Source organism: Pempheris klunzingeri, chromosome 14 (genome assembly GCF_042242105.1).
Source record: "Pempheris klunzingeri isolate RE-2024b chromosome 14, fPemKlu1.hap1, whole genome shotgun sequence".
NCBI lineage: Eukaryota > Metazoa > Chordata > Actinopteri > Acropomatiformes > Pempheridae > Pempheris > Pempheris klunzingeri.
In genome coordinates, this window is record NC_092025.1 from 24120523 (window position 1) to 24146176 (window position 25654).

General features: G+C 45.8%; 3 protein-coding genes across 4 annotated transcripts in view; 2 read left to right on the forward strand and 1 right to left on the reverse strand.

Moving 5' to 3' along the window:
• The first annotated feature begins 1684 nt into the window (after positions 1-1684).
• On the forward strand, positions 1685-2506 carry cldn2 (claudin 2). Its single transcript, XM_070843944.1, has one exon. It carries the CDS (start codon positions 1685-1687, stop codon positions 2504-2506), a length of 822 nt encoding a protein of 273 aa, XP_070700045.1.
• Positions 2507-5078: 2572 nt separating this feature from the next.
• Positions 5079-10091, reverse strand: rbm41 (RNA binding motif protein 41). The gene is made up of 7 exons (XM_070843539.1): positions 10063-10091; positions 8799-8915; positions 7581-7773; positions 7018-7222; positions 6044-6531; positions 5425-5572; positions 5079-5312 (listed from the first exon to the last, which is right to left on the reverse strand). The coding sequence occupies exons 1-7, from the start codon at positions 10068-10070 to the stop codon at positions 5191-5193; spliced, it is 1281 nt and encodes a 426-aa protein (XP_070699640.1). The 5' UTR covers positions 10071-10091; the 3' UTR covers positions 5079-5190.
• An 880-nt stretch (positions 10092-10971) lies between these two features.
• Positions 10972-25654, forward strand: part of klf8 (Kruppel like factor 8) — a 60887-nt gene continuing 46204 nt past the window's right edge. For both annotated transcript variants that reach the window (XM_070843785.1, XM_070843786.1), the window contains exon 1: positions 10972-11249. In XM_070843785.1, coding sequence (XP_070699886.1) covers positions 11223-11249 — 27 coding nt within the window. In that variant the 5' untranslated portion in view covers positions 10972-11222. The remainder of the gene's footprint in view (positions 11250-25654) is intronic.

Genomic DNA, 25654 nt, shown 5'->3' on the forward strand with positions numbered 1-25654 from the left:
GTGTGTGTCACTGTCAGAGGTGTCAGTGTCAGTGTGTGTGTGTGTACATGACAGGAGGTGAAGGTCCGGATGAGGGACACAGATCACACACTTAAACAAAGACAGCAGAGCATCTGATCCAGACAGAGAGGAGAGGCAGAGACACAGAGGAAATATGCAGGAACACACACTGTAGCATTATTGGTGTCTTCAAGCAGGCGATACATCAAACTCACAGGACTGTATTTCTTCTTCAAAACCACTTGTTCTAAAAGTGTTTCTTGGCTCGTGTGGCCCTTTGCTGCCAGCAGAGAAAGTGCCACTTCCAAGTACAGCAGCAGCACAGCAGCTGCGTCCGTGTCTGAGGTCTGAGGACGCAGTCACAGTCTGGTACGGCGAGCAAAGACAGGAAACATCATTTCCACTGGAGAAGCAGGAGCAGGTTCAACAGAGATACCAGTGGTGAATATCATCTGTTCAGGCTGCAGGCTCTGCTGGGACTTCATCATCCTGCCTCCTCATCCTCTGCTCCAGCTGCAACTTCAGCGCCTGCAGCAAACAAGCATAATCAAATCCTCAACTAGTCCAGCGTCTCGCTCTTCCATAACCTGCGGCAGTCTCAGGTAACGTGTGAGAGCGGGCTGCATGTGTGTGTGTGGTACATATACCTGTATTTCTGCTGTTTCAGTAGACATTATGATGTTAATAGCTCGTGGAAAAGGACTTCAGCACAGCTTTGGAGGGATAGATGTGTTGTCTGAGCAGCATTTAAGTGCATGTGAGTTTTCAAATCAACACAAGTTCACTCATTTGTTTTTCCAAAAGAGACAAATCATTGGCTGCAGCTGCACGAGTGACAAACAATGATGAATGATGTAATCTTACACTGAACCCAAACCACATTAATAAGAGAAAAATACAGCTCAAACATGCAACCTGTAAGTGTTGTAGGAAAGGAATCTGGTTTGAATTGTTTTGGCTGTTCCTGTTAAGTGGGTCAGCACCAGACGGGTGGACTTTGACACATAGAACAACACAGTTTCCAGGACACCAGTAAAACCTAAAAGGTCAGAACTCACAGGCCTTGATGACGAGCGAAAAGAATCACAGCAAACCAACAAATAAAACCGTCGTATCAGTCATACAGTTTATTAAAAAGGAGCTTCCTGCCACACTGGAATTATGTCCTGAATGAAATAAACTCAAAATCAGAGGAAAAGAAAATGTAGAAGCTTTATTATGAGCTTTTATCTTGTAAACACATCATGTGGAAGTAAGTTTTGGAGGAGGTTTTTAACAGTGAACCATCTAACAAAGCCACAGAACAGTTGGTAGTCAGCGCTCGGGGTGCTTGTTTTAGTTGATAACTCACCTGACTGATTCCCCTCATGGGGGATGGATGGTGGAATTTGGAGAGATGCACATTTTTATTACATCCAAGCGTTCAAGTCATCGGACAAGTCGAGTCTGCAGAGTGAGAGTTGTGAGTGTCAGTTTGGGTTTAATTACCATGAAGGACTCGTCTGAAGTGAGGCGTCCATGTTTGTTAGCCCTCTGCTGGTCATATTTAAGGCTTGGATGTTGATTTGAATGGTGTTTTTATGTCAGAAGCTGTTGTGGAAAGTTCAGAAATGACATGAATGCTGTATAAACCCCCCCCATGTGCTACAGACCACTTATTCTTGCTGTCTGGTTTTCAGCTGCCATGGCGTCAGCAGCTCTGGAGCTGATGGGCTTCTTCCTGGGCCTGCTGGGGATGCTGGGCACCCTGGTCGCCACAGTGCTGCCATACTGGCAGATTTCTGCCCACATCGGCTCCAACATCGTCACGGCCGTGGCCAACATGAGGGGCCTGTGGATGGAGTGTGTCTACCAGAGCACGGGGGCCTTCCAGTGCGAGACCTACAACTCCATGCTGGCGCTGCCCTCTGACCTGCAGGCGTCTCGCGCGCTCATGGTCATCTCCCTCGTGCTGTCCATCCTCGCCATTGCCATGGCGGCCCTGGGGATGCAGTGCACTCTCTGCTTGGAGGGCTCAGGTGCGGTCAAGAGTCGCGTGGCAGGGGCCAGCGGGGGCTTGTTCACCGCTGCGGGCTTCCTGGCACTCATACCGGTGGCGTGGACGACACACGAGGTGGTCCAGACCTTCTACCGACCCAACATACCCGCCAGCATGAAGTTCGAGCTGGGGGAATGTCTGTACGTCGGCCTGGCCTCTGCGCTCGTCTCCATGCTGGGAGGGGGGATGCTGTGTGTGTCATGCTGCGAGGAGCAGAACGGCGGCCGTGGGAGGTGGCACGGCGGAGGGTATCCATACCCGGTGGGAGGCGGCCTGCCGGGCACGGGGGTACGGACCACCTCACAGACCTACCGCAACCCCACCCTGCAGGTGGGGGGCACCAACACAGCCGGCAGGGGGCAGACGCTGATCCGCAGCACCAGTGGCAGCTCACAGTCGAGCGCACATGGCGTCCAGGGGGCCAAGAAGCCCGCCGCGGCAGGATATGACATCACAGGATACGTGTGAGGTCCATCACACCTTCAGACGTGGTCCACCGAGCAATCACATGTTTTTATGTAGCGTTTCTAATCAAATGTTTGAGCAGACGAGGGTCTTTAACACACTTTGAGCTCAAAGACAACCACAACACAGGCAGACTGCAACTAACTGTTCTTTATTTCCTGATAAATGTTTGATCTCTTCCTGGAGCCTTTATAAGTGTCACATGTTTCCTTTACCTTGACATCTATTATGTAGAAAAGTCATGTAAATGTGCAAACTACATGACTGAAGATTAAACGAGCCTTTGATCGGCCGCTTGCTGACTGTCTGTGAGAACCTGGAGCTCAGCGCACAAACACCACTGGAAGTGTTTCAGCCTGTGAGCGTCCGCTGGCTCACAGGTGAGAATCCTCCCTCTGGCATTAACTCCATTTTAGAAGAAGAAGAACAGCAGTTTCACATTTTCACATTTCCAAAGATCCTTTTCTGTACATAAACCCGACTGATGCTCCGACTGCTGTTGCTGCAGACGCTGACTTTTTTAAGAAGTCAGTAGTATTTGTGTGTCAGCTCTGTCATTTCTGATGAGGCCTCTCACAGCCCTGTGTCACCTGAAATCAAACAGTGTATTACTATATGGTCAGGTGACACACCACGGTTAGGTGAAGAAGGGCAACCAAATCAAAAGGTAATCGTCTTCCTGATAACAACTCAGAAAACACAGGTTTTAGCCTAAACTTGCTCTGTCTCGTGCATAAATCTGTGCTGTTGTGTTTTATTCTAAGGATCCATGCAGCTCCAGTTATATGGAGTCAAAAGCTGTGGTGATATTCTGGGATGTATTCACAGAACCCAAAACAACCTGTTTTCAACCCAATCACCAGACAAATGTTTCTAGTTTCTTTTTCCTCTCAGAAATAAATGCCAGCTTTTATTCCTATTATCACCTTCTGTGTTACTAACTCACACCTAAAGGTGATAAAACAGGCTCACAGTCAGCATGCACACCAGTAGGAACACTGGGAAGAAGTATAGTTGGAAAGAGTTTCTTTTCAGACATTTTAGTCTGTATTGTTGAAGAATAAGATCTTGAAAAGTCAAGTTTGAAGTGCGAACATACAATAAGTGGCACATAAAGGCTCTTTCACAGAACAGCGATTGTTAATAAATGTGTCAGAGGTGAGATTCTTTGGTGGTTTTACCGTCCAGAACGAGAAAAAGATCGCAGCCCTGAACTGAAGGCAAACAGAAGATCGACACAAACAGGGCTGAACAAACAGAGCCACCGCTTCGGTCCGATCAATACTCAGCTTCAGTTTGACTTATAGAGGGGGGGGGGTGGGAGGGGAGACAGAGAGGGACATGGTTACTGGGTCAGTTTGCGGTGGGAACACTTTTAAGATTAGGGCTTGAGAGGTTTTTCTCAAAACAGAAAAGCACATTCGGTGATGATTGGATCTGCTGCAGCGGCTCCACTTGGGTCTGAGCAAACTTTTTATTGAGTTTCAGAAAACTTGGATGTGAGTGTGTGTGTTTTTTTTAACTAAGGCCTTTACATCTGTCTATCTGTGAGGCCTTTATGTGCTTTTCTCTCTACAGGAGGGAAAACTGGTTCATAGATATGATTTCTAGACCATCGAAGACCTCTAGTCCTGTTTGGAAATTCAAAAATAAAACTATGCACTCCTCATTCGCTGGTGTTCAAGTCCAGAGACACGCTGGAGTTTGGTCAGGAACTGAACTGGTTCAGCCAACACACATTTGACCGAGGGAACACCAGAGATAAGTGGACTGGACACACACACAGACTGTGGGAACGACAAACACAACCTCAATAACATAAATGGGGTCTACGGGGGGGGGGGGGGGGGTAATAAAGATACTACAACAAAACCATTTCACAAAAACAGTTTCTCCTCTGGTGAATATTTTATCTCAGTCATCTCCATGCATGAGAAACACAGACAGTCCATGCAAGCTTACATTCCTCACTTGACAATTAAGGATTCAGAAAACAACACGGGAAGTGATATTAAAGGAATCATGCATGTAAGCACACTGGATTAAAGCTCTCCAGCTGTGAGGATGCTGTCGGGACACAGCAGACCGCCTGAATGGCTCCATCTAGTGGAATAAGAACAAGACTGAAGAGGAGGTCAGGTGACCTTCGTGCTGGACTGCGGTGGATTTGGTCAGCAGGTGGACTGAGTGTTGACTTCAGTGTTTTTTTTGCTGTGTTGCTGTGTATTTTGGGAGAGAACGAGCAAAGACATATTGTATTTGTATATAATTATTATTGATTCATAACATTCTTAAGGAATCACATTCAAAAATGACTGAAATCCAACCATGCAGCTCATAACTGAATAGAAAAGGCCTCTCCCAGGAAGTGGATTTGTATAATTTCACCACTGGAATCAGTTCCTTGAGTTTTGAGCCTTTGTTTAGTTTTCTTATCATGATTTGTGTTTTTATGATATATCAGCCTCACGCCTTTGTGCCGACATTGTCGTGAATGATGTGTTATCGAGATGACCGTGGAAATGTTCATTAAAAGAAGTCCAGAAACCTCGTGACAAATGGTGTTTGTGGAAGAACAGGCATTTATTAAAACGACAACTGGCAAAGACGACCACTTCTTATCCCAGAAAAAGAAATACTGTACAATCACCTCCATCTCAGTCTGTTATTAACATCCCTGTTGTGCTTCAGCTCTTCTCCTTCTGTTTCTGCTCTTCCTGTCGCTCACGGCCAAACTCAACCACCAAAGGTTTCCCTAGCAACCGGTATCCATGGACCAGCTGCAAGGCTTTCTGGGCCGTTTCAGCATCTGCCAAAGTAAAACAAATAGATTTAATAACAGGACGAGAGTGGAACGAATAAACTCTACTAAAGGGAGTGACAGACCATCAGGAGCAACGGCCCCCCTGGTGACGTCTCACCTGGGAGGGTGATGAAGGCCTGACCCTTCATCCTTCCCGTCAGCAGGCGGTACAGGATGGTCGGGCCGCCCTCCCGCTGGAACCTGGAGAACAGCGCCACCAGCTGGGCCACTGACGCCTGTGCACTCATGTTCTTCACACACAGCACCTGCAGAGAGACACACACAACACCACAAAAGAAATCCTGGATGAGTTGGCCGTGTGTCTGCGGTTCATATTTATTGTCCTATTGTTAGGAGCGTGTGCTGCTCTGTTTAGACAACCTTCATCCTTTTCTGTTGACAGACTGAAACAAGTCCAATTCATGACTCAGTGCTTCCTAATCTGCACATCTGGAGGGCTTTAAATTACTGCCAGGTGATTTGATTCACTCTAATGCTTCACTTTAAGAGCACTAAAGGCCAGGTTCGTAATTTGTCATGCCTGTCTAAAAGCAATAGCCAGGTGTGGGGGTTGGGGGTGATCTACAGCTGTGTTATGGCAGCCATGTTTCTTTTTGGTTTTAACTGAGAGCTAATATTTCCCCAGATGCGACGTTGTCTCGTCTGTGTTTGGAGATGAGAAGATCCTGTGGTTCACACGGTGACAGCCTGGGGCCTGCGGGTGCAGCTGTGGATACCTTGGAGGGTTTCCCCGGCTGGTAGCTTCTGAACCTCGGGATGCTCCGGATCCCTTCCTCAGACTCTCGGCTCTTCAGGATTTCTTCATCTGAGAGTGCCTCGATCTCCCCCCTGGCCGTCAGCGGCCCGCCTGACCTCGCGCTCTCCGCTCCACGCAGGCTGCCGATTGGCTGGCTTAGATTAATCCGTGCTGGAGCAGCCGGCGGCGGTTGTCCCGGTCTGTCCTGCGCCTGAGCGAGCTGCTGCTGCTGCTGCTGCTGTGAGGAGTCTGAACTTGACCCTGATGGTACCGACAAGCGAGTGCTTTCACCCTGCCATTCAGACGGGTGATCAGACGCTTCCTCTGATTGTGAGGCTCCAGGTGTTGTTTCTGTCTGAGAGTCCTGCAGTGAAGCTTCTCGTCTCTCCTTGCTGAGAACGTCTCTGTAGAGAGAACCCACTGGATCAGAGGACGACTCCCCCTGCTGGCCATCCTGGTTATCTTCATCTGTGACAGAAAACACATCATCAGCACAGGTGAGATCTCCTCACAGGGATTCAAGGGATATGACGTCCTCAACACTCATTTATTCCTCTGTGACCATCACATGACTGATTTCTGCTTCCGCTAACTTAGATTTCAGACATCATAATGACATACGTCTTGTGAAATTTGATCAATACCATCATTTTAAAAACAGCCAATCAAAACACAGGCCAGCCTCTGCTAGCTAACCTCCTCACTGGCAGTCCAATGATGAAACCACAACATATCTACGACTCCTAAAGCTAAACTGAAGATGTGTGAAGGCTATAATTTAAGGCCTGGGATGTAGATAATCTATAAACTCTTTTCTAAAGCTGTCAATCAAGAACTGAACACTAATGTCAGGAGTAAAGAAACTCTGTCTGTCTTTTCTCCCACATCTCTTTTGTCATTACAAGAATAAATACAGCAGATACACTGGGCTGTTCAGTTGGCGTCGCTCCGTACCTCTGTGGTAGAGCGCGGTGAGGAAACCGAGGCGGTCACTCCCCTGGAAAAGCGCCCGTTCTATCTCCATCTCCCGGCGAGACAGCGGCCGGCTGGCGGCGAAGCGCTGTGGGCGGGACAGGAGCTCGTCCCTGGCTTCGATCTTGTCTCTGATCACCTGCAGGCGCTGCTGCTTCGCGCCCGGAGCTGCACGCACGCCGTGGGACTGCGTGGGCACAGAGCCAGGGGCCGTTAGTTGGTTCGATGGGGCTTGTTTGTCAGTGTTACCTCAGAGAATAAGAATTCAGATGTGGCCCACATGTGTACAAGTACATTTACTGTTCTAACAGTTCAGATGGTTCATTCACTTGTTGTTTAAATATTGACCATAATAGTCACGTTTCTCCAAATGTTGTACGTGGTGCACATTTTTCACCATCTGTGAAAGGCTACAAGTAAATTAAAGGTATCTAGACCTCTATTTGTGGGTATTTTTAGGCCTGACACTCCAAGCATGCACTGCTGTAGAAGCCAGGGAGATCATTTCAATCATTTCGCCCTCTCCGTCTCCAGCAGCTTTTTACCTTCTCCGATGCATCTCTGCTCTGCCACAGCTGGATCTCCGTGTCGGTCAGTCCCAGCTCCCTCAAACCGGCCAGCTCCTTCTCCCCGTCCTGCAGGGCCTGGAACTGGGAGAGGCTTCTCACTCCAGCTGCCTGTTCCCCGAACGGCCGATAGAACGCTGCGGGGGCGAAGCACTGCCTCTTGGCTACACATCTGTGGGAAGGGATTTATTTCAAAATGAGATCCACATGCAGGATTCACTCATAGCTCGCAGACACCTTTAAAGACACATGGCCTAAGTATCGTTTCTGGGGTTTTACAATCAGAATTTGCCGTTAAAAGGGGGGCTGGATGAGAATATGTAGCCCTGAGGGTTGTGTATAAAACATCTTCCAGGCTGCTCTGTGTGACGCTGTGAAGGCAACATCACAGGGCTTTTTTATGCAGCACAGAGCGCTCTGGTGGGAATACAGCTGCACACGCTGCTTCCTTTTCCCACTGAGCTACACAGGATGACACAGGCAGCTTTTATTAACACGGCTCATTGTTTTTCTTTACTGTGACAGTTAATTCATCCGCTGAGAGGTTCACCATAATCTGCATTTAAGTGACGCTTTGGACAAATATCTTTGGAGCCGACACCTGATCCTAAACTGTTTGATTCATGTTTTGTGCGAGGAAAGACAATAAATGAATTCTTTCAATAGGTCTATACTACAGAATAGGTAATCTATAATAATCTATGAATAATCTAGACATTTTAGTTTGTAGTACTAGTACTATTATTATCATTATCATTATTGTTGTTGTTGTTATCATATTTCCTGGTGTCCTTATCTCTCTATGACAGTAAACTGAACATCTTTGAGGACATCCTGTTGGTTGACATTTTCTAGACCAAACAACTAATAAATTGATCCAGAGAATAATAATAACAGATTAATTGACAATCCAAATAGTTGTTAGCTGCAGGCCCAATCAAGAAGCTGACTTCATTACATAATGTTTCACCTGTTATTACTTATTTCTTTTGCCATTTTTGTACCAACATTTTGTGGGTGTCTGCAGCACTGTGAGGAAAATGTGACTGGCCATTATTATATGGTGCTAAACTGTGTTGGGACAGTTTCTAATCAAGAAATGTCTGCAGATGTCTGGATCTAATTGTCTCCACACATTGCGACATCATATTTTTGTGGTAAACCCGTCTCCTGGAGGGACAAACACGTGTTTCTGACCGGTCAATGTCAGCGTCAGTGTGGAGCTGCTGCAGCAGGAGGCTGTGCAGCTGCCGCTGGCCCTCCGTCTCCTGCTCCTCCAGCAGCGGGCCGTCCTCACAGGAGCGCCGGGTCACTCTGACCAACACAACACAGACACAGATACAGACACAGACACAGACACAGGGACAGGGACAGGGACAGGGACAGAGTGAGGTTATTCTGATATTAATAATGCACACATGAGACAAAGGATGTTTGTGGAAGTGACCAACATTTGAGTGAAATAAACCCTTTTCGTCTGGGGATGGACAACAGAACCAGAGATACAACTAACAGCTACATTCATTATTGATTAATCTACTGATTATTTTCGATACATATTGTTGTAGTTTATGAAATTGTAAGAATATAGTGAAAACTAGCATTACAGTTTCATGAAATGCTATGAATTGTCTTCAGAAGAGTCCAGTACCCAAAATATTCCATTCAAAATCACATAAAACAAAGAAAAACAGCAAATCCTCACACCCGAGAGGCTGGAACTAGGGAACATGATTGATTTTCTAATTGTTTAATCGATTATTTGTTTATGTAACAGTACATACAGTATGTAACAGGATAGAAATGTGTCTACACTCTTTAGATTTACTTTGTCAGGTGTTTAATTCAGTCACACATTCCCACATTTATTTCTGAACTGCTTTTCATTTCAATATCCAGACAAATCCCCAGAGTCCATGCACCGTGAAGGAGGTATGTGTCCACTGTGCCAGCCTTTACTACAAACCACCTTCACTGGCTTTGCAGAGGGAGACAGCAGCCTGCTCAAGTGTTTCTATTACATCCGGCTAGTTTCAGTTCTCTGTAATTACCTTTATTTGGTAATTAGCTTAGCCTACATGTGACAAAGTGAGCCTCCCAGGGCCAAAATGGACGCGGGGAGCCGCCAGAGGTGAGACAGACGGCTATTATATAGGTTAACACAACCGTCAATGTTCAGATTAATGTAAATTACGATTAAATCGTGAATAACATAAGAAACACAGCTGCCACGGAGCAGCTAACGCTAGCATAGATGGTGATATAGCTATCTCCATGACAACAGCGATGCCTGAAGTAGATCGAATAATCGACGTAAAAGGTACGTAACGGCTTTAAATTTGTATTTTCGGCTAAAAATGGCGTCAAATCAGGTCTTAAAAACCTTTAAAACTTGATTAAAATGCCACAATTCTTGTTAAATTGCTGGTACGTGACACTGAAGACTGAAAGGTTTGTTTACCTCCGCATGCTTCCGCCTTGAGTTTTCAGTTCCGGCGTGTGGGATCATGGGAAATGTAGTGGAATCTGCCTACATTTAACAAATAATTAACTACATGCTATTTTTCAGTTACAATAAAGGGAAATAACGTCGCATCTTGGATTTTGGGGCATTTTGGGCTGAGAAAATACCCATTTGTGTTGTACTTAATCCAAAAGTATGAGTACTGAAGGAAAAAGCTAAACAGATTGTGTGTTTTACAGCTGTTTGGCTGTATGTTGTTCTCTCTATGGAAATCCATATAAATCCCAACATGCTGCATGCATTTCATGTCATTTGAAATATCCCCCAAAGACAAAACGCACATAAAACTCCTTCCTGTGCCACACCTCGCTTTAGCAGAAAGGGTGTGTTATAACCTAATGTTCTTCATCTATCCATCAGACGTAATGCTGCAAAGCCTCACTTAATATATATACTGTACACGGCTCCCACCCTCCCCACCCAGCTGAAGTGTCCTCAATTAGCCTGCTGGCTGACGTCAGTAAGGTGACATGGGTGCTTCTCTTCACCATCTCCGAGCAATAAGCAGCCGGCTGCTGCAGCACAGTGTTAATAGATTGGGGGGGGGGGGGTAACACAGATGCAATGCAAAATGTTCCCATGCATTAGCCTCTGCAGCAGCTCCTCTCCTCCTCCTGCACGCCTGCCTGCCTGCCTGCTGCCTGCGGCCGGTGTCAGGTCGCCGGCAGCTCGGCTCCTCTGCAGGGCTGCGCAGCTCCTGACTGACAGAGAGATGAGGGGTGGGGACGCAGGGTGGGGTCACAAGCAGGGAGAGGCGGAGGAGGAAAAGGCAGAGAGAGAGAGCCCAGCCCTTGAATACACGGCAACAACACGCCGTCAGAGAGAGGGAGAGACACAGAGAGACTGGCTGTTTTTGGGGGGAGCAAAGGGAGCCTTCGACGCTGCGGATATGAACTGAAAAGAAACACTGGAAGAGGCAGGGATCGTGTTCCTATATCCCGAAATTTTACTGTCAAGGTGGAAAACTAGCCCCCTCCCAAGCCCTCCTCTCTCCCCACCAGATCTTATTCAGATAGAGCTACACCCAAAGCCCCGACCGACCCCCTCCTGCTCCTGCTGCTCCACCCCTCCGCCGCTGCACCGCTCCGGCAACCGAGATGCACACGGAGACCCGTAACAAGAAAGTAAGTGCGCGTTATTGACTTTGCCCTGGTCACTGTGTGGGGGGGTGGGGGGGCAGGAGCCTCTCTGTGCTCCGCCTGGACACAAGCACAGTTGACATTGTCAGCTCAACATGTGCCAAATGTGAATGTCAGTGGTCTTATGCGTCTGTGACAGTCAGCTGCAAGTGTGTCCCTGCAGGCTGGCGGCTTGATTTTGCAAATAGTGGAGGAGTTTTGTAACAGCGACCTCGGTGCATCGCTCAGGAGACGATGCGGAGCGCAGAGAGCCCGGAAACCTGCGCGTCTCCTCCGTCTCTGGCTTTCTTCTCGCTTCAATTTGAAATGCTGTGTGATCTCTGTGAGAGGCAGGAAGGAAACGGAAGGCACAAACTGCAGCTTGTAGGACACCATCTTAGCTTTTAAAGGGCCAGCAGCCTCCTGGGGTGGGAGGGTGGGGGGGGTGGGACACGCAAACGCACCACCACCCTGGGAAGCAGCCAGGTGCACTGCCTCCAGCCCGGCTCTGCTCGGGCCCTGCTGCCGACCTGCTCCTTTCCAGGAGCCCTGCTCCATCAGAGTGTGTCTCTGTGCCGCTTGGGCTGACAGAGCGTGCAAAAGTAAATAAAATCTGGCATGTGGAGCTGAGAGCACACACCAGCATCCTTGTTGCAGCCATCCTCGGCTTGCAGGGTGAGGTGATGGAGATGAAGTTAAGAGTTTTGCTGCACAACTTCCATGCTCCTCGACACAGACGTGGACTTTGTCCTGCACATTTGCATGGCCGACCGATAGTGACAGATAATGTGGTCTGTGTTTGAACATGGACCTGCTTCTTACTCCATATTTGCTCCATGCAATACTTAGTTATTGCCAGCGTTGGTGTCATCACATCCAGGTTGGGGTGGAGTGAGCGGGGGTTTGGTTGAACCGAAGACACGTCTGACCTAATCTGAACTCTCAGCTAACGATTATTGCTATTATCTATTCGTCTGGTGGTTATTTTCTTCAATCAAATACTCATTAATATATATAAATGTCCTATAAGTTGTTTATCTCATTTTCTCAGCACTCAAGGCGATGAACAAAAACAGAGAAAAGTGATACTGCTTAAGCATGTGTGCTTTCAATCATTCGATTATCAAAAGTTGGATTTCCTGTTGCTCCACAAATTGATTAATTGAGTAAATGTAAAGTTTGCGGCCTGCAGCCCGCCGTGTGGCGCTCACTATGAGCTGCAGGTGCGATGCTGTGATGCAGAAACTGAACGACGTTTGTCTTTTCCAGCTCGAGCTCAACGTGACATTAGAGCCAGCTGTGTGGAAGCAGCACATCCATCCAAAATTAAACCTACCAAGTTATAAGTCAGTCAGGTAGCTGAGATATGCTGTGCAGAACCCTTTCCCCCGTCCCACCTCCATCCGTGTCAGAGTTCAGCACATTGAGCTGATGGGAAATGGGTTATGTCGACTGTTAGAAATGTACTAATGGGTAGGTGGGGGGGGGGGCTGTGAAATGGAAACAGGAGCTAACATACGACAGCAGGAGGAGGAGGCGCCGCATGTTCTGGTGTCCCACATGACAGGTGCTCTGTGGTCGGGCAGGTAAGAGCACAAGAAACAATCTGGAGGTTTTTGCCTGACTTGCAGTTTTTGGGAGAAGAGGTAATTAGGAGAAGTGTCAAACTTTACTTTTTGGTGTGTGTGTGATCCTTTTTCATTTCTTTTCACCTGTGAATGTTATTACCCATTAACACTGGCTGGTGTTTTCACAATCCAATATGTTCAGTAAATGTAAATCATATCTTGTTACTGGCTTTACTGTAGACCCACATTTCCTGTCTTTGGTGTGTGTGTGTGTGTGTGTGTGTGTGTGTGTTTGGGCCTCATGCTGTTGATATAATGCTTTATAATTCATACTGATCATTCTGCATCTCAGGTTTCTTTTTTCTGAGGTTGTCTGCACCACTTAAAGACACTTCATCAGGCTGGATTTAGTGTCTAATGGCTAACAGAGAGTATGACCGCTGAGGGGAAGTGGAGCCCAGTTATACCACTGTTCTTGGACGGCGAAACAAAAAAGAGCCAGTGTCCCAGTTTTAGTTCGCTAACTGGTAAACACAACGTAGTGAAACTAAGCTCAGAACATCAACAAAAGCACACGTGGAAAAGGTTTTTCATTAATTGATTCAATTAATTGACTTCCAGCTCGTTTAGCTGCTTTTGAACTCGGTTAGCTTCTCTTTGCTGATTTCTTCAGTTATTAACAGAACAATGCTAGTAACACGACATTCCTCCGTCTGTTACTGTCCCGTCTTTGAGCTTCACAGGTAAAGGTGGATTAGCAAAGACAGCGACTTAGCCGTGCCCTGCTTTCTACTCTTTGGTAAAAATGTGACTGTAGGGTCAAAGTATTTTGGGCTGCAGGGTGAAAAACCAGCACAGACCAGCATGTAAATCATGTCTGTCTGTGCAGGAGCAGGAACATGTGACCGCTCTGCTCAATGAAAGGCTTTTAACTGAAAGTGGAAGCCAACAGATCTGTTTGTAGCCTTGTGACTAAAGAACACCGCTTTTACCCCTGCGCCCCACAAATACATAAATGCCATTTTTAAAAGTAGTAACCACAGCAAGTAGCTTTCAGCCTGCAGTAAGTGTAGTGAGGTGTTGTCATGACACCGTATCTACCATTATAATTAGCTTGGATGGATCTATTGGGTACAAGAGGGGCATATATGACTTTTGGCTCATGCCAGGCAGTGCACATGAACAGCAGCGTCTGAGTCACACTTTATTCTGCAAATCTGCAGGAATTTGCAGCAAGCATTTACGGCTGGAACGGCTACACGTAATCCTCAGCAGGTTTCAAACACAGTAAAAAGGGTGCAAGCAGAGCACTGGCATAATTGCAATTGCTACATGTTGGTGTTTTGTTTTTTTTCTTCCCACATCTGTCTTTGTTACTACTGCTACAGCGAGACACGTGACGCAGAAACACATTTAAAACCCAAAGCTGCTTCAGCCATGGCAGAACATGAAAAGAAGGCAGAGCTGTGTTTTCCAGCTGAGCCTCGCAGGCCAAAGTTATACGTTAAAGTTGTTTTAGATCCAAAGAAACGTCGGTTGAAGCTTTGACCTTGTTTGCAGAGCATTTCATCACCACATGTTCCATCTGCATGGATGCTATGAGGTCCTAGCTGTGGTTTTTTTTTCATGTGCTTTCATGAGGTGGGATTGTGATGAAGAGGTCTATACGCTGGTGCTGCTCGTTCCTGGTATCACAAGATCCAGGACAGGACTCAAGCTGAGCCAGGTCCAAATTATGGTCTGTCTACTCAGGGCGGGTAGCGTCCCCCTCTATTTCCTGGGAGTGTCAGATACCCCGAGTGGATCGGAGCTGACTTTAACATTGTAGATTGGGTCCTATTATCCTCAGACTTCTACTGTGACGTTGAGTGAGCGTGCCGTTCCTTCAGATTTAAAGAAAAACCTCCCGTTTATTCCAAACAAACCAGACATCAAGACAAGACATCACTTCCTCTTCGGTCGGCAGCAGTGACGCTAAAAGCTTTCATGAACTATAATGAGAACAGCTAAAGACACTTTAATGTTACATCAGTCAGTCGGTTGCAGCAGACCAGACATTATTTACACTCTACATATTGTGGGTAATTATTTTTAAATGATGTGGTGCACCATCACTTATTTAGATGTAAATCTGTAATACAGTGTGAATAACAGCAGGTGGGACCAGTATGATGGACCGCACAGAGCCAGTAGGGACACATGTGTGAAATAAAAGAGTACTTTCAGTCTCTCTTCTCATGAAGCTGCTTCCTACTCTTTCTTACTTTCTGTTATGACTTCTGCCTTTGACCCAGATAAAGTTTGTGGCGCCGTGAGAGAGGAAATCAATTTCCTCCCATCATAGTTGAGGGTGTGCATTTTTGGATGTGTATTTACCTGATAGCAGTGCACTGATTCTCCATAACAGAGGCAGGCACACAACTAAGAATGCTCCATAGATTGTGTGTGTGTGTGTGTGTGTGTGCGTGTGTGTGTGTGTGTGTGTGTGTGTGTGTGTGTCCTGGATCAGCTGGGCTGTAGACGTGAGAGCAGGGTCAGCTGTACATTCCTGGGCAGGGCATCAGCAGCAAAGAGCCCTAGAATACAAAGTCTGCCTGTGTGTACGAAAGATGGTGTGTGTGTGTGTGTGTGTGTGTGTGTGTGTGTGTGTGTGTGTGTGAGCATGACTGTGTGAGTGTCAATGTGACTGTGTGTGTGTGTGTGTGAGAGTGAGTGAGTGAGGAGAGAGAGGGATAGAGAGACAGAGACAGACAATGATTAACTATGCTCAGCAAAGTTTGACTACTAAGATAATGGTTGTGTATATGTATATCACACACACACACACACACACACACACACACACACACGTTACTGAGTTGTCAGCATGGCATGGATGGGTGGAGGGGTCAGAAGCAGCCAGCTGTTGCCAGCGTGTCACTCCAGCCTTAAAAATGGAGTAAAAAAGAGGTGAGCAGCAGCTCCCCGGGCAGACCGGCCCTCCTGGTAACAGGAGTGTCTTTGATTTTGTGGCTTCTTGGTTTCAATTGAATTTCAGTCTATCATGAAAAGAAACTTGAAGAGACTTGTAGAAGTTGCTATGCACAGGCAATCCATCACGGTGAACCATCAGTTACCCTTTGCTTTGTCTACCTGTGCTGTTCAACTCCACTCGGCCTGTACACAACATCTGCTTAGATTTCTTGGTTTTATTTTTTTTTAAACTCATCAAATTGGCACCTTTCAGGGAACGATTTAAATGTTGGAGCATCCTTGAATGTGCCACCAAGGTCGGGTTTTAAAATGCCGTCAGAGCCAGTGAGCACAATGAAACCGTAGGCCTCACAAATCAAAGCAGCGACTTTGTTCACTGCCGTGATTTTACTTTGAATTAGAGCTCATACGACGTCTAGGATTATCATTGTATGTCTACAAAAAGCCTCCGAGTGAAAGCGAGTTGGAGGTTTAAGATGCAGGGATTGTCCATTTGTGTCAGTGTCATTTAGAAATGACTTCAATTGATAGAAATGATTAATCGCTTGTTATTGTTTCACGTGGATTAGTCGCTCCCTACGAGGGTATGTGGTTAGAAGAAGGATCTTTGTCACGGGGAACTTCACCTTCTACCTGATGCTGTGTCATTTCTGACTGGAAACCACACCGCAGCTTTTCCCACCGCATTTTTATTTTAGTCAAACAGAAAATAAGTCTGTGAGGTGGTATCCGGGATTTTCACTCTGTGTGTGTCTTCATGAGAGAATTCTCTGTCTGTCACACTTTTATTCAAATCAGTTGATCAGTTTGACGCCAAGCATCTGCAAAGCTCTTTCATTGCAAGACGTGCTATTGTAAAAAAAAAAATTAAATAAAAAAATGTCCATGCCAAACTTTTTTTCTTTTTAAAAAGAAAAATAAGACAAAATAAAGGCAGAAAAACTGCAACAGAACTTAAATGCAGACCAGAACACAAAGCATCTGCTGAACAGGTTGGCTTTTCCAGCTTGCAACTGTCTGTCTCTTCACTGGAAGAATTGATGCCAGTGTTGCTGTTATTCAGTCCACCCACACACACGTATGTATTATGTTCCACTTCTGAATGAAGCGAGCTCACAGCAGGGGCTCTGTCATTGCGCCGGTGTCCAACGTGTGTCTGTCTGCTTGAATTGCTTCTGTCTTTCCTCAGGTGTGTAGCTTTACAGAGTTTTGGCTTAGAAACCAAACATCCATGCTCAGAGCCACGTCCAGCAGTGATGTGCAGGAACACTACACGCCATCATTGCACCATAAAAGTGAATTCTGCAGCCCATCACTTTAACCCTTTCATGCATGAGTTATAATGACCTCAGTCAGGAAGTGTTTTTATTCATCTTTAGGCTGAAAAACAAGATTTTAACAAATTTTATAAAGATATGTCCAGTAGTTGAAATCTAGCTCCTGATGCATGATGTACACCTCAGTGGACATGTGATTAATCATAATTTCCTCCCAATATAAAATCAATACTTGGAAAATTTAGCAATTGCATGACTCCTTAGATGTTACTTGATGTCACCATATGTTTCTGACCTGCAAGGGTTTCTTTTTATAGAAGGTTTGAACAGAAAGAAATGAGTAACTTGGTGTTTCTGGCTGTCTGTCAGCCATCTTGGTTTCACTCTGAGTGGATGAGATGATGCAGTAGCTTCACTGTAGCAGCTGATGTGCAACTATGCCATCAAAACTTATGCATATACAAGAAAACAGCTTTTGAAGAGCTGCACACTGAAGTGACCTCTGTGCATGAAAGGGTTAAATATGTAGAAAGTTACTTGGGGAAGAATTATTTAGTTTCTAGAGTACTGAGCATCAGAGGTCGGCACCAGAATGGTGAGTGCACCATTGTTTCATGTAACAGAAAAAAAAAATTTTTGGCAGTGGCGATGGTGACCGTGGTAACAGGCAGTACATTTAGACCCGGCAGGCGACGTAGTCTGAGGGAAGGCGGGTGCACCAAAGACTACACTACAAATAGATTCTATGTAATGATATAGAAGTATCCAGGGGTGCATTTGTAATTTAAAGGCACCTGTGACCTGGAGATCAGGAGTCCCACGCTTCACTGGCTGAGTTATGGGCGCTCTAGTAATCGTACTCTAAGTGTTTTCCAGGTGCTGAGGAGGTGCGGGAGCTAACCGGCTCACTGCACTTTTCCATTTTCCATTTTATGTGATACTCTTATTCAGAGTAATTTACAGCGAGCGCGGCGGTACAATAAGCTTCAGTTCCTAGATCGGCAACATTAAATGCGAGCAGCAGGGAGGAGCGCAAAGGGTTCGATGACAGCGTGCTGACAGAAATGTCTCTTGCATTCTCATGCAGAGATGTTGACACGCTCGCTCGCAGAAGCTTGTATCAACAATAACTGAGTATATGTGTTTGCGCACCACCAACCCAGCTGAGTGGGTGACTGGTTAGTTGGCCAGCTGGCTGTCTGACCTTCTGTGTGTGTGTGTCTGAGTGTGAGAGCGACAGAAGAGATGAATGAGAGCGAGGTATGAGGACACGGTGTGAGGAATGGACTGGGTGCGTCAGGGTCATCACAGGGGTCACTGCTGGCGGGTGGCGTTTTCCTGGGGTCATTCAGTCAGCTGAATCACTGACAGTTAATGGGAAGCAGGTAGTCTGGAGAGCAGAAGGGAGGAATGTGTCAGATCACTGCATTTCACCGTGGAGCCAAACAATGGTGCACAGAGATGCCATTTTTCACATCTCCTCAGGGACTACATTTATTTTAAAGACACTGTGAAATAAACATTTTTAATTTTCACATTTTTAACTGCTATACAAAGTCACGGTATACATCTGTCTTGCATGAAACAGAAAAAAACTAAACCGTTGTGTTGTTGAAAACTGTCTCGTAGGTGTAAATAGAAACCGCAACCAAATTTACTAAAGGTTTTACTAACAATACAAGAGACTGAGACGACAACAATGGAGGTCCATGTTTGCCAAAATCTGCTTTAGAGGCCATTTTATGGGTGGAGATGAGATTGCGTGACCAAAACAAGAAAAGCAACATCAGTACTCAGTCAATGACATGATTTTATACATGCGATCCACGCTGGGTTTAAGTGTTTAAGAGTTAGTTTTCTTAGTGACATTCGAGGTGGGAAATGTCAAACAGTGTCAGGTGGTTGCAACATAAGGACTAAATACCTTGAATGGATTATAAGAACTGGATACTGGACTGAAAATGGTGCCTAGTCAGTCCAGTAAGAATTGCTTGGGGTCTGTGGCCCACTGAATACATGCATGAAACTGAAATTTAAAGCCTGCTAGCACAAACCCATAGCTTAGCTTCAATAAAGGGAAAACTTAAAGGCCCCATATTATGCAAAATGCACTTTTTAGTGTCTTTTGTGTTCCTACAGACCACCAAACTATCAGAGAGACCATCCTCTCTCTTTGTATTCCGCTCCCTTGTTCAGTAAATGTATGTGAAAACACGCAGTTTAGATTTGGCTCCCTTTTGTGATGTCATAAGGGGCTCTGCTGAACATGTGACTGATTGTCCTCGCCCACTGACAACCTCCTGAATCCACCTCACTGTCTGCCATCATTCTTCCTTCGATAACACCAGCTGCAGGTAAGATGATGTGGAAGGCAGATTGTTTCTGTTCCTCTAAATCAGAGCGTTCAGACAGAGGCTGGAAACAGCTGCAGCGGCCGCGTCTGTTATGAGAGAGACAAATGTGTTTTGTGGTTTTGTGAACACTAAACCATGTAAGTCTGCTCTTGTAGGACATCCAAACACAAGTATGAATTTTAAAATGAGCAGAATATGGGAACTTTTGTGCTACAGCATCTGACATACAGTGGGGCAAAAAAGTATTTAGTCAGTCACCAATTGTGGAAGTTCTCCCACTTAAAAAGATGAGAGGCCTGTAATTTTCATCATAGGTATACCTCAACTATGAGAGACAGAATAGGGGGAAAGAATCCAGGAAATCACATTGTCTGATTTTTAAAGAATTTATTTGCAAATTATGGTGGAAAATAAGTATTTGGTCAATAACAGAAGTTCATCTCAATACTTTGTTATATACCCTTTGTTGGCAATGACAGAGGTCAAACGTTTTCTGTAAGTCTTCACAAGGTTTTCACACACTGTTGCTGGTATTTTGGCCCATTCCTCCATGCAGATCTCCTCTAGAGCAGTGATGTTTTGGGGCTGTCGCTGGGCAACACGGACTTTCAACTCCCTCCAAAGATTTTCTATGGGGTTGAGATCTGGAGACTGGCTAGGCCACTCCAGGACCTTGAAATGCTTCTTACGAAGCCACTCCTTCATTGCCTGGGCGGTGTGTTTGGGATCATTGTCATGCTGAAAGACCCAGCCACGTTTCATCTTCAATGCCCTTGCTGATGGAAGGAGGTTTTCACTCAAAATCTCACGATACATGGCCCCATTCATTCTTTCCTTTACACGGATCAGTTGTCCTGGTCCCTTTACAGAAGAACAGCCCCAAAGCATGATGTTTCCACCCCCATGCTTCACAGTAGGTATGATGTTCTTTGGATGCAACTCAGCATTCTTTCTCCTCCAAACATGACAAGTTGAGTTTTTACCAAAAAGTTCTGTTTTGGTTTCATCTGACCATATGACATTCTCCCAATCCTCTTCTGGATCATCCAAATGCTCTCTAGCAAACTTCAGACGGGCCTGGACATGTACTGGCTTAAGCAGGGGGACACGTCTGGCACTGCAGGATTTGAGTCCCTGGCGGCGTAGTGTGTTACTGATGGTAGCCTTTGTTACTTTGGTCCCAGCTCTCTGCAGGTCATTCACTAGGTCCCCCCGTGTGTTTCTGGGATTTTTGCTCACAGTTCTTGTGATCATTTTGACCCCACGGGGTGAGATCTTGCGTGGAGCCCCAGATCGAGGGAGATTATCAGTGGTCTTGTATGTCTTCCATTTTCTAATAATTGCTCCCACAGTTGATTTCTTCACACCAAGCTGCTTACCTATTGCAGATTCAGTCTTCCCAGCCTGGTGCAGGTCTACACTTTTGTTTCTGGTGTCCTTTGACAGCTCTTTGGTCTTGGCCATAGTGGAGTTTGGAGTGTGACTGTTTGAGGTTGTGAACAGGTGTCTTTTATACTGATAACGAGTTCAAACAGGTGCCATTAATACAGGTAACGAGTGGAGGACAGAGGAGCCTCTTCAAGAAGAAGTTACAGGTCTGTGAGAGCCAGAAATCTTGCTTGTTTGTAGGTGACCAAATACTTATTTTACCGAGGAATTTACCAATTAATTCATTAAAAATCCTACAATGTGATTTCCTGGATTCTTTCCCCCCATTCTGTCTCTCATAGTTGAAGTGTACCTATGATGAAAATTGCAGGCCTCTCTCATCTTTTTAAGGGGGAGAACTTGCACAATTGGTGGCTGACTAAATACTTTTTTGCCCCACTGTATTTGACAGTAATGCGTTTCCAACTTTGTGGTTACAGTTTTGGGAAAGTCTTGTCCTGTTCCAACATGACAGCGTCTCCATGCACAAAGCAAGTGTATACCTGTATTTATGACTACTAGAGGAGGTTTACATGGTTTAATGTTCAAAAATCACATTACTGTTCTCATAGCAGACGTGGTTGCTGCAGCAGCTGTCTTCAGCTCCGTTTCAGAAGAACAGAACAATCAAAGCTACTTCGCTGTCGCCTTAAACATCTTTGCATTACAGCGAGCCGGCGTTCAGGAGGTCCATTCAGGTTCAGCGAGGTGGTCACATGATGAGCACACCCCCTCATGACAGCAGGAGAAACGAGAGAGGACGGTCTCATCTCAGAGTACGAGGGTTTGTTATCTATGTTGGAAAGACAAAAAAAAAGCGTTTTGCATGATTTGGGACCTTTTTTAAAGAAGAATTTGGACTGGCCCGCACACCCAGCACCTTTGGATGATCTGGACACAACTATGAGCCAGGCCTTTATGGCCCGGCTTCAGCTGCCAAACTCACCAATGCTCTGGTGGCTGAATGGGAGCCCTGCAGCCAAAGTCAGGCCTCTGAAGTCTTGTGGAGAGCCTGAAAGCCCAAAAGTGGAGGCTGGAGCAGCGGATTATTGCCCACGGTTCGCTCTGTCACATATTGTTGCAGTGGTTGGTTATCCACATACTTTTGTCTACATTTAATGAACAGGAAACATGTTTCAGTATGTCGGCATTATTCAGGTAAGACGACATGCTAACTTACTGATTTGTTGCACCACCGTAGCTTGCAGTGTCTGTAGGAAGGTGAACAGACTTTATTGCCCTGGATTTGATGATGCAGTGCAATGGGGGGGTAGCAGAGTTGTTGGTGGGGCCGTGGTGTCTTTTTTTTTTTTCCCCTGTGTTTGCTGGGCGGCCTTGCTCAGGCTGGCCTGCCCGAGGGCTTCAGGGCTATTTATAGAGCCACAGCACCGTTTATATGGTGAAGGCAGAGCAGAGCAGAGCTGGCTGATTCTCCTGTCACGATACCAAATTTCAACCCTGGACACCATTACTAAGTTCAGTGTCCAAACATTTGAAGTTTGCCTGCTGCATACATCACAGTGAACAAGAGAGCGCGTCAAACAGTGTGTTCAAGGTGTTACTGCTGAGCCGCCGAGCTTCAGATCTACTTGATTCCTCTTCCTTCTTCACCTCCTTGAGGAGGATTCAGACCTGACGTGTGTCTGCTGTTAAGTGTAGCCGACAAAGAAAATACCACTGGGCCAGTGGAGGTGATGGAGAGCCACAGACAAATCACAGCCAGCATGACGTGGATGTAGGTTGGATTTCATCAGTGCAGTAATAAATATGAATGCAGGGCTCTCCAAGCTGCTGGACTGGTTTGCCTTGTTTTAAAGTTATGTTATAAGATAAACAGCGAGGACAGCAGCGTTGTTTCACTGGTTCAATATTTGTCAGATCTGTAAACAAAATAGTTCCCTGTTTGAGTCCTGGCACTGGCTTAGTCAACCGGTTTTGGTGGAACTGGGATCCACGTCAAGTCGTGATGGACTATTTGACTCTGTTACAAGATGTACTGCTGCAGCACACGGACAAGAGGCAGACTGCAGCTCGGTCTATCACAGGCCTCCTCCTACTCCCTACGTTTCTCTGCCATTAACAACCTCTGGATGCGACACTGAAGTGAGTGCAGTTTCTGCCTGGAGAGCACAATTGTTGAAGACGTTCTGTAAATCAGAGAAAAACCAGTGGTCATGCATGTCAGTAATGAGGTATTTTCCCTCCGTTTGGCCACACGCCTGCACTAAAGTGACGTCTTTGACAACCAAAACATTTGAAAAACACTGACAAATGTGAATGAATTTAAAGGTTTGTGTTACTGACTGATTGATGATGATTAACTTATCAATAACACACACAAAGTCCAATGATCTGTGTGTAATCAGTCAGATGTATAACACAGGTCAAACATCAGCTGTGGCAGTGGTTTCTAGGAGCAGTGAACATGTCTGTTGGTAGGAGAACATTTTATGTTTTGGATGTGTTCTTCCGGAGAGGACGGCCTCTGCGACTGTTGTGGTTGTTTTTTAAATGGAGAAACAGCTGCGAGAGAAGCTGTCAGCACCATACAAATAAGGATTCATTTCATTATAGATTAACGTGTCTGTTTTTTTTTACTGCTTGTTTTATTATTTATTGAAGCAGGAACTAGCAAGTGTTTGGAATTTGTGCTAATAAATCACCTCAGCATTCATCAAAGAGTAAGTGTTTTACTGTTGATGGGTTAATAGACTACCAGACCTCTTTGAATTCAAACAAGTCTGCCACATGACACCGTTATAAAATAAAAGGTGTGGCAAAGTCCAGGCGGCCGGCCGGCCTGCACACGGCAGTGGCAGAGCAGTCAAAAACCAAATGCACTGTTTCATTTTGCTTGTGGTTTTCCCATTTTTCTCACGTAAACACTCTAAATTTGATTTGGTTTAGAGTTTAATCCAACTAGGTTGCTGGCTGGGCCGCATGAAAGCTGCTAACAGACACAGAATTGACATCTATTTGTGAATAACGCACACGCAGGACAGTAGGAAGCTGGTATAAATATCAAGGTGGAGAAGAGAGAGTGAGGAAGGTGGCGGTAGACTCAGTGAGCGTGTTTACACACACACACACACACACATCCAAACACGCCGAGTTCCTTGGAACAGCTTGGCCGGCCCGGTAGCCATCTGTGTTGACCATACATTGAAGTGACAGTTTAACTCAGACTGCCTTAATGTGCTAATCTGTCATCCTTGGATGTTTCGTGAATCCCTGCTTTTCCTTCTGTTTATTCCGAAAACAAACTGAAATGTGAAAAGCATCCTTTCCCCGGAGGCTCTCAGATAGCTAACAGGCAGGGAGAGCTTTCAAGGTTCACAGCAGAAGTTACGGTCATTTTCTCCGTAGACAGAATTCAGTATATCCTTCAGTGCTCCGGTGCACACAGTGATGGGTAAACTGGGGCAGCTAAAGTTAAAAAAATGAATATTAATTGTACAATATAATATCAAAAATAATACTTCAAGTTTGTATTGAGGTTGTCTGTGTGTTAAACGTTAAATAAAATTATAATAAATGACTAATTCAGCAAAACAAACACAGTTTTAGTTTCCACATGTTGATGAACATGATAGTTTTTCCATTTCAAGAATATTACAAGTTCCAGCTACTCTTCACCGGCCCGATGGTGTGAGGGCGGACAGAGAAATGTATTTGACTGGATCATTTATCTTGTGAGATCAAGAGTAGAGCTCACACACACACACACACACACACACACACACACACTTGTGAATGAACAGGGCGGACTCATTTGTGTACTGGCCCGTGTGATTAAGCGAGCAGTGAGTCAGTGTTTTTCTGACTGTCTAATAAAACTTAAAAGGCTTCATTTGGGTTTTGGAAAGTCTCGTTGGTTTCTTTACTCCTCCTCCTCCTCCTCCTCCTCTTCCTCCTCCTCCTCCTCTCTGCTGGGTCGTGGCCTCTCAGTCTCGGGTCCTTGCCGCTCCATCCAAGCATCGGTGTGGTTGCTGTTAACCGGCCCAGCGGCCCCCCGTCATCGAGTGGGGGATCAGATGAAGCTGTCCGGCTGACCTGCTGCTTCCTCCACTCACTCGTTTTCTCACATCTTATTGACTTGCTGGCTGTCGTTGGCCGAGCGCCTTGCTCAGCCGTTTGATTAGCAGACTCGTCAAATGAATATCAGTTAGCTGATATCAGCGACTGAGTAACTAGTTTACCGGCCGACTGTGGGTGAAAGTGCAGGAACTCCATGCATGACGAGGACTGAGGTCAGCACGGTCAGACTGGGCTCTGCCCCTCGTACCAGACTGTAGGTTATGGTACTCACCTGTGACCAAAGGTTTGGTCTTCACCCCACAGGGCTCAACCGCTGGTGTGGCTTCACGCTGACGAGCCTTCGCGGTGGATTTCCCATTCATTATTATTAGTCTTTTTCACTGTGGATAGTCCACAGAAGCCACTGTCGACACTTTTAATAGGGACTATCGTTACAGAACATGTGCTGCTCTGTTTTAATAAAAGTATTAACAGTCTTATTTGCGACTTAATTACTTGATTAATAGTATTTTGGGTCGGCACCCGTTACTACTACTATTTCTTACAGTAAAAGTGCTTATAATGTCACATACATTCATTATTGATCGATGGATCTGCAAAACTAATCCCATCTGCCTCTGCTGCACTTTTTTAGGGCTAAAATTAGCAAAATGCTAAAATGCTAAGCTAAGGCGATGAACATGACATCATGCCTGCCAAACACCAGCATGTTCACCATGTTAGTGAGCACCACAAATGAATCCGGGTGGAAGAAGAAGACGTCTCGGGGGGGG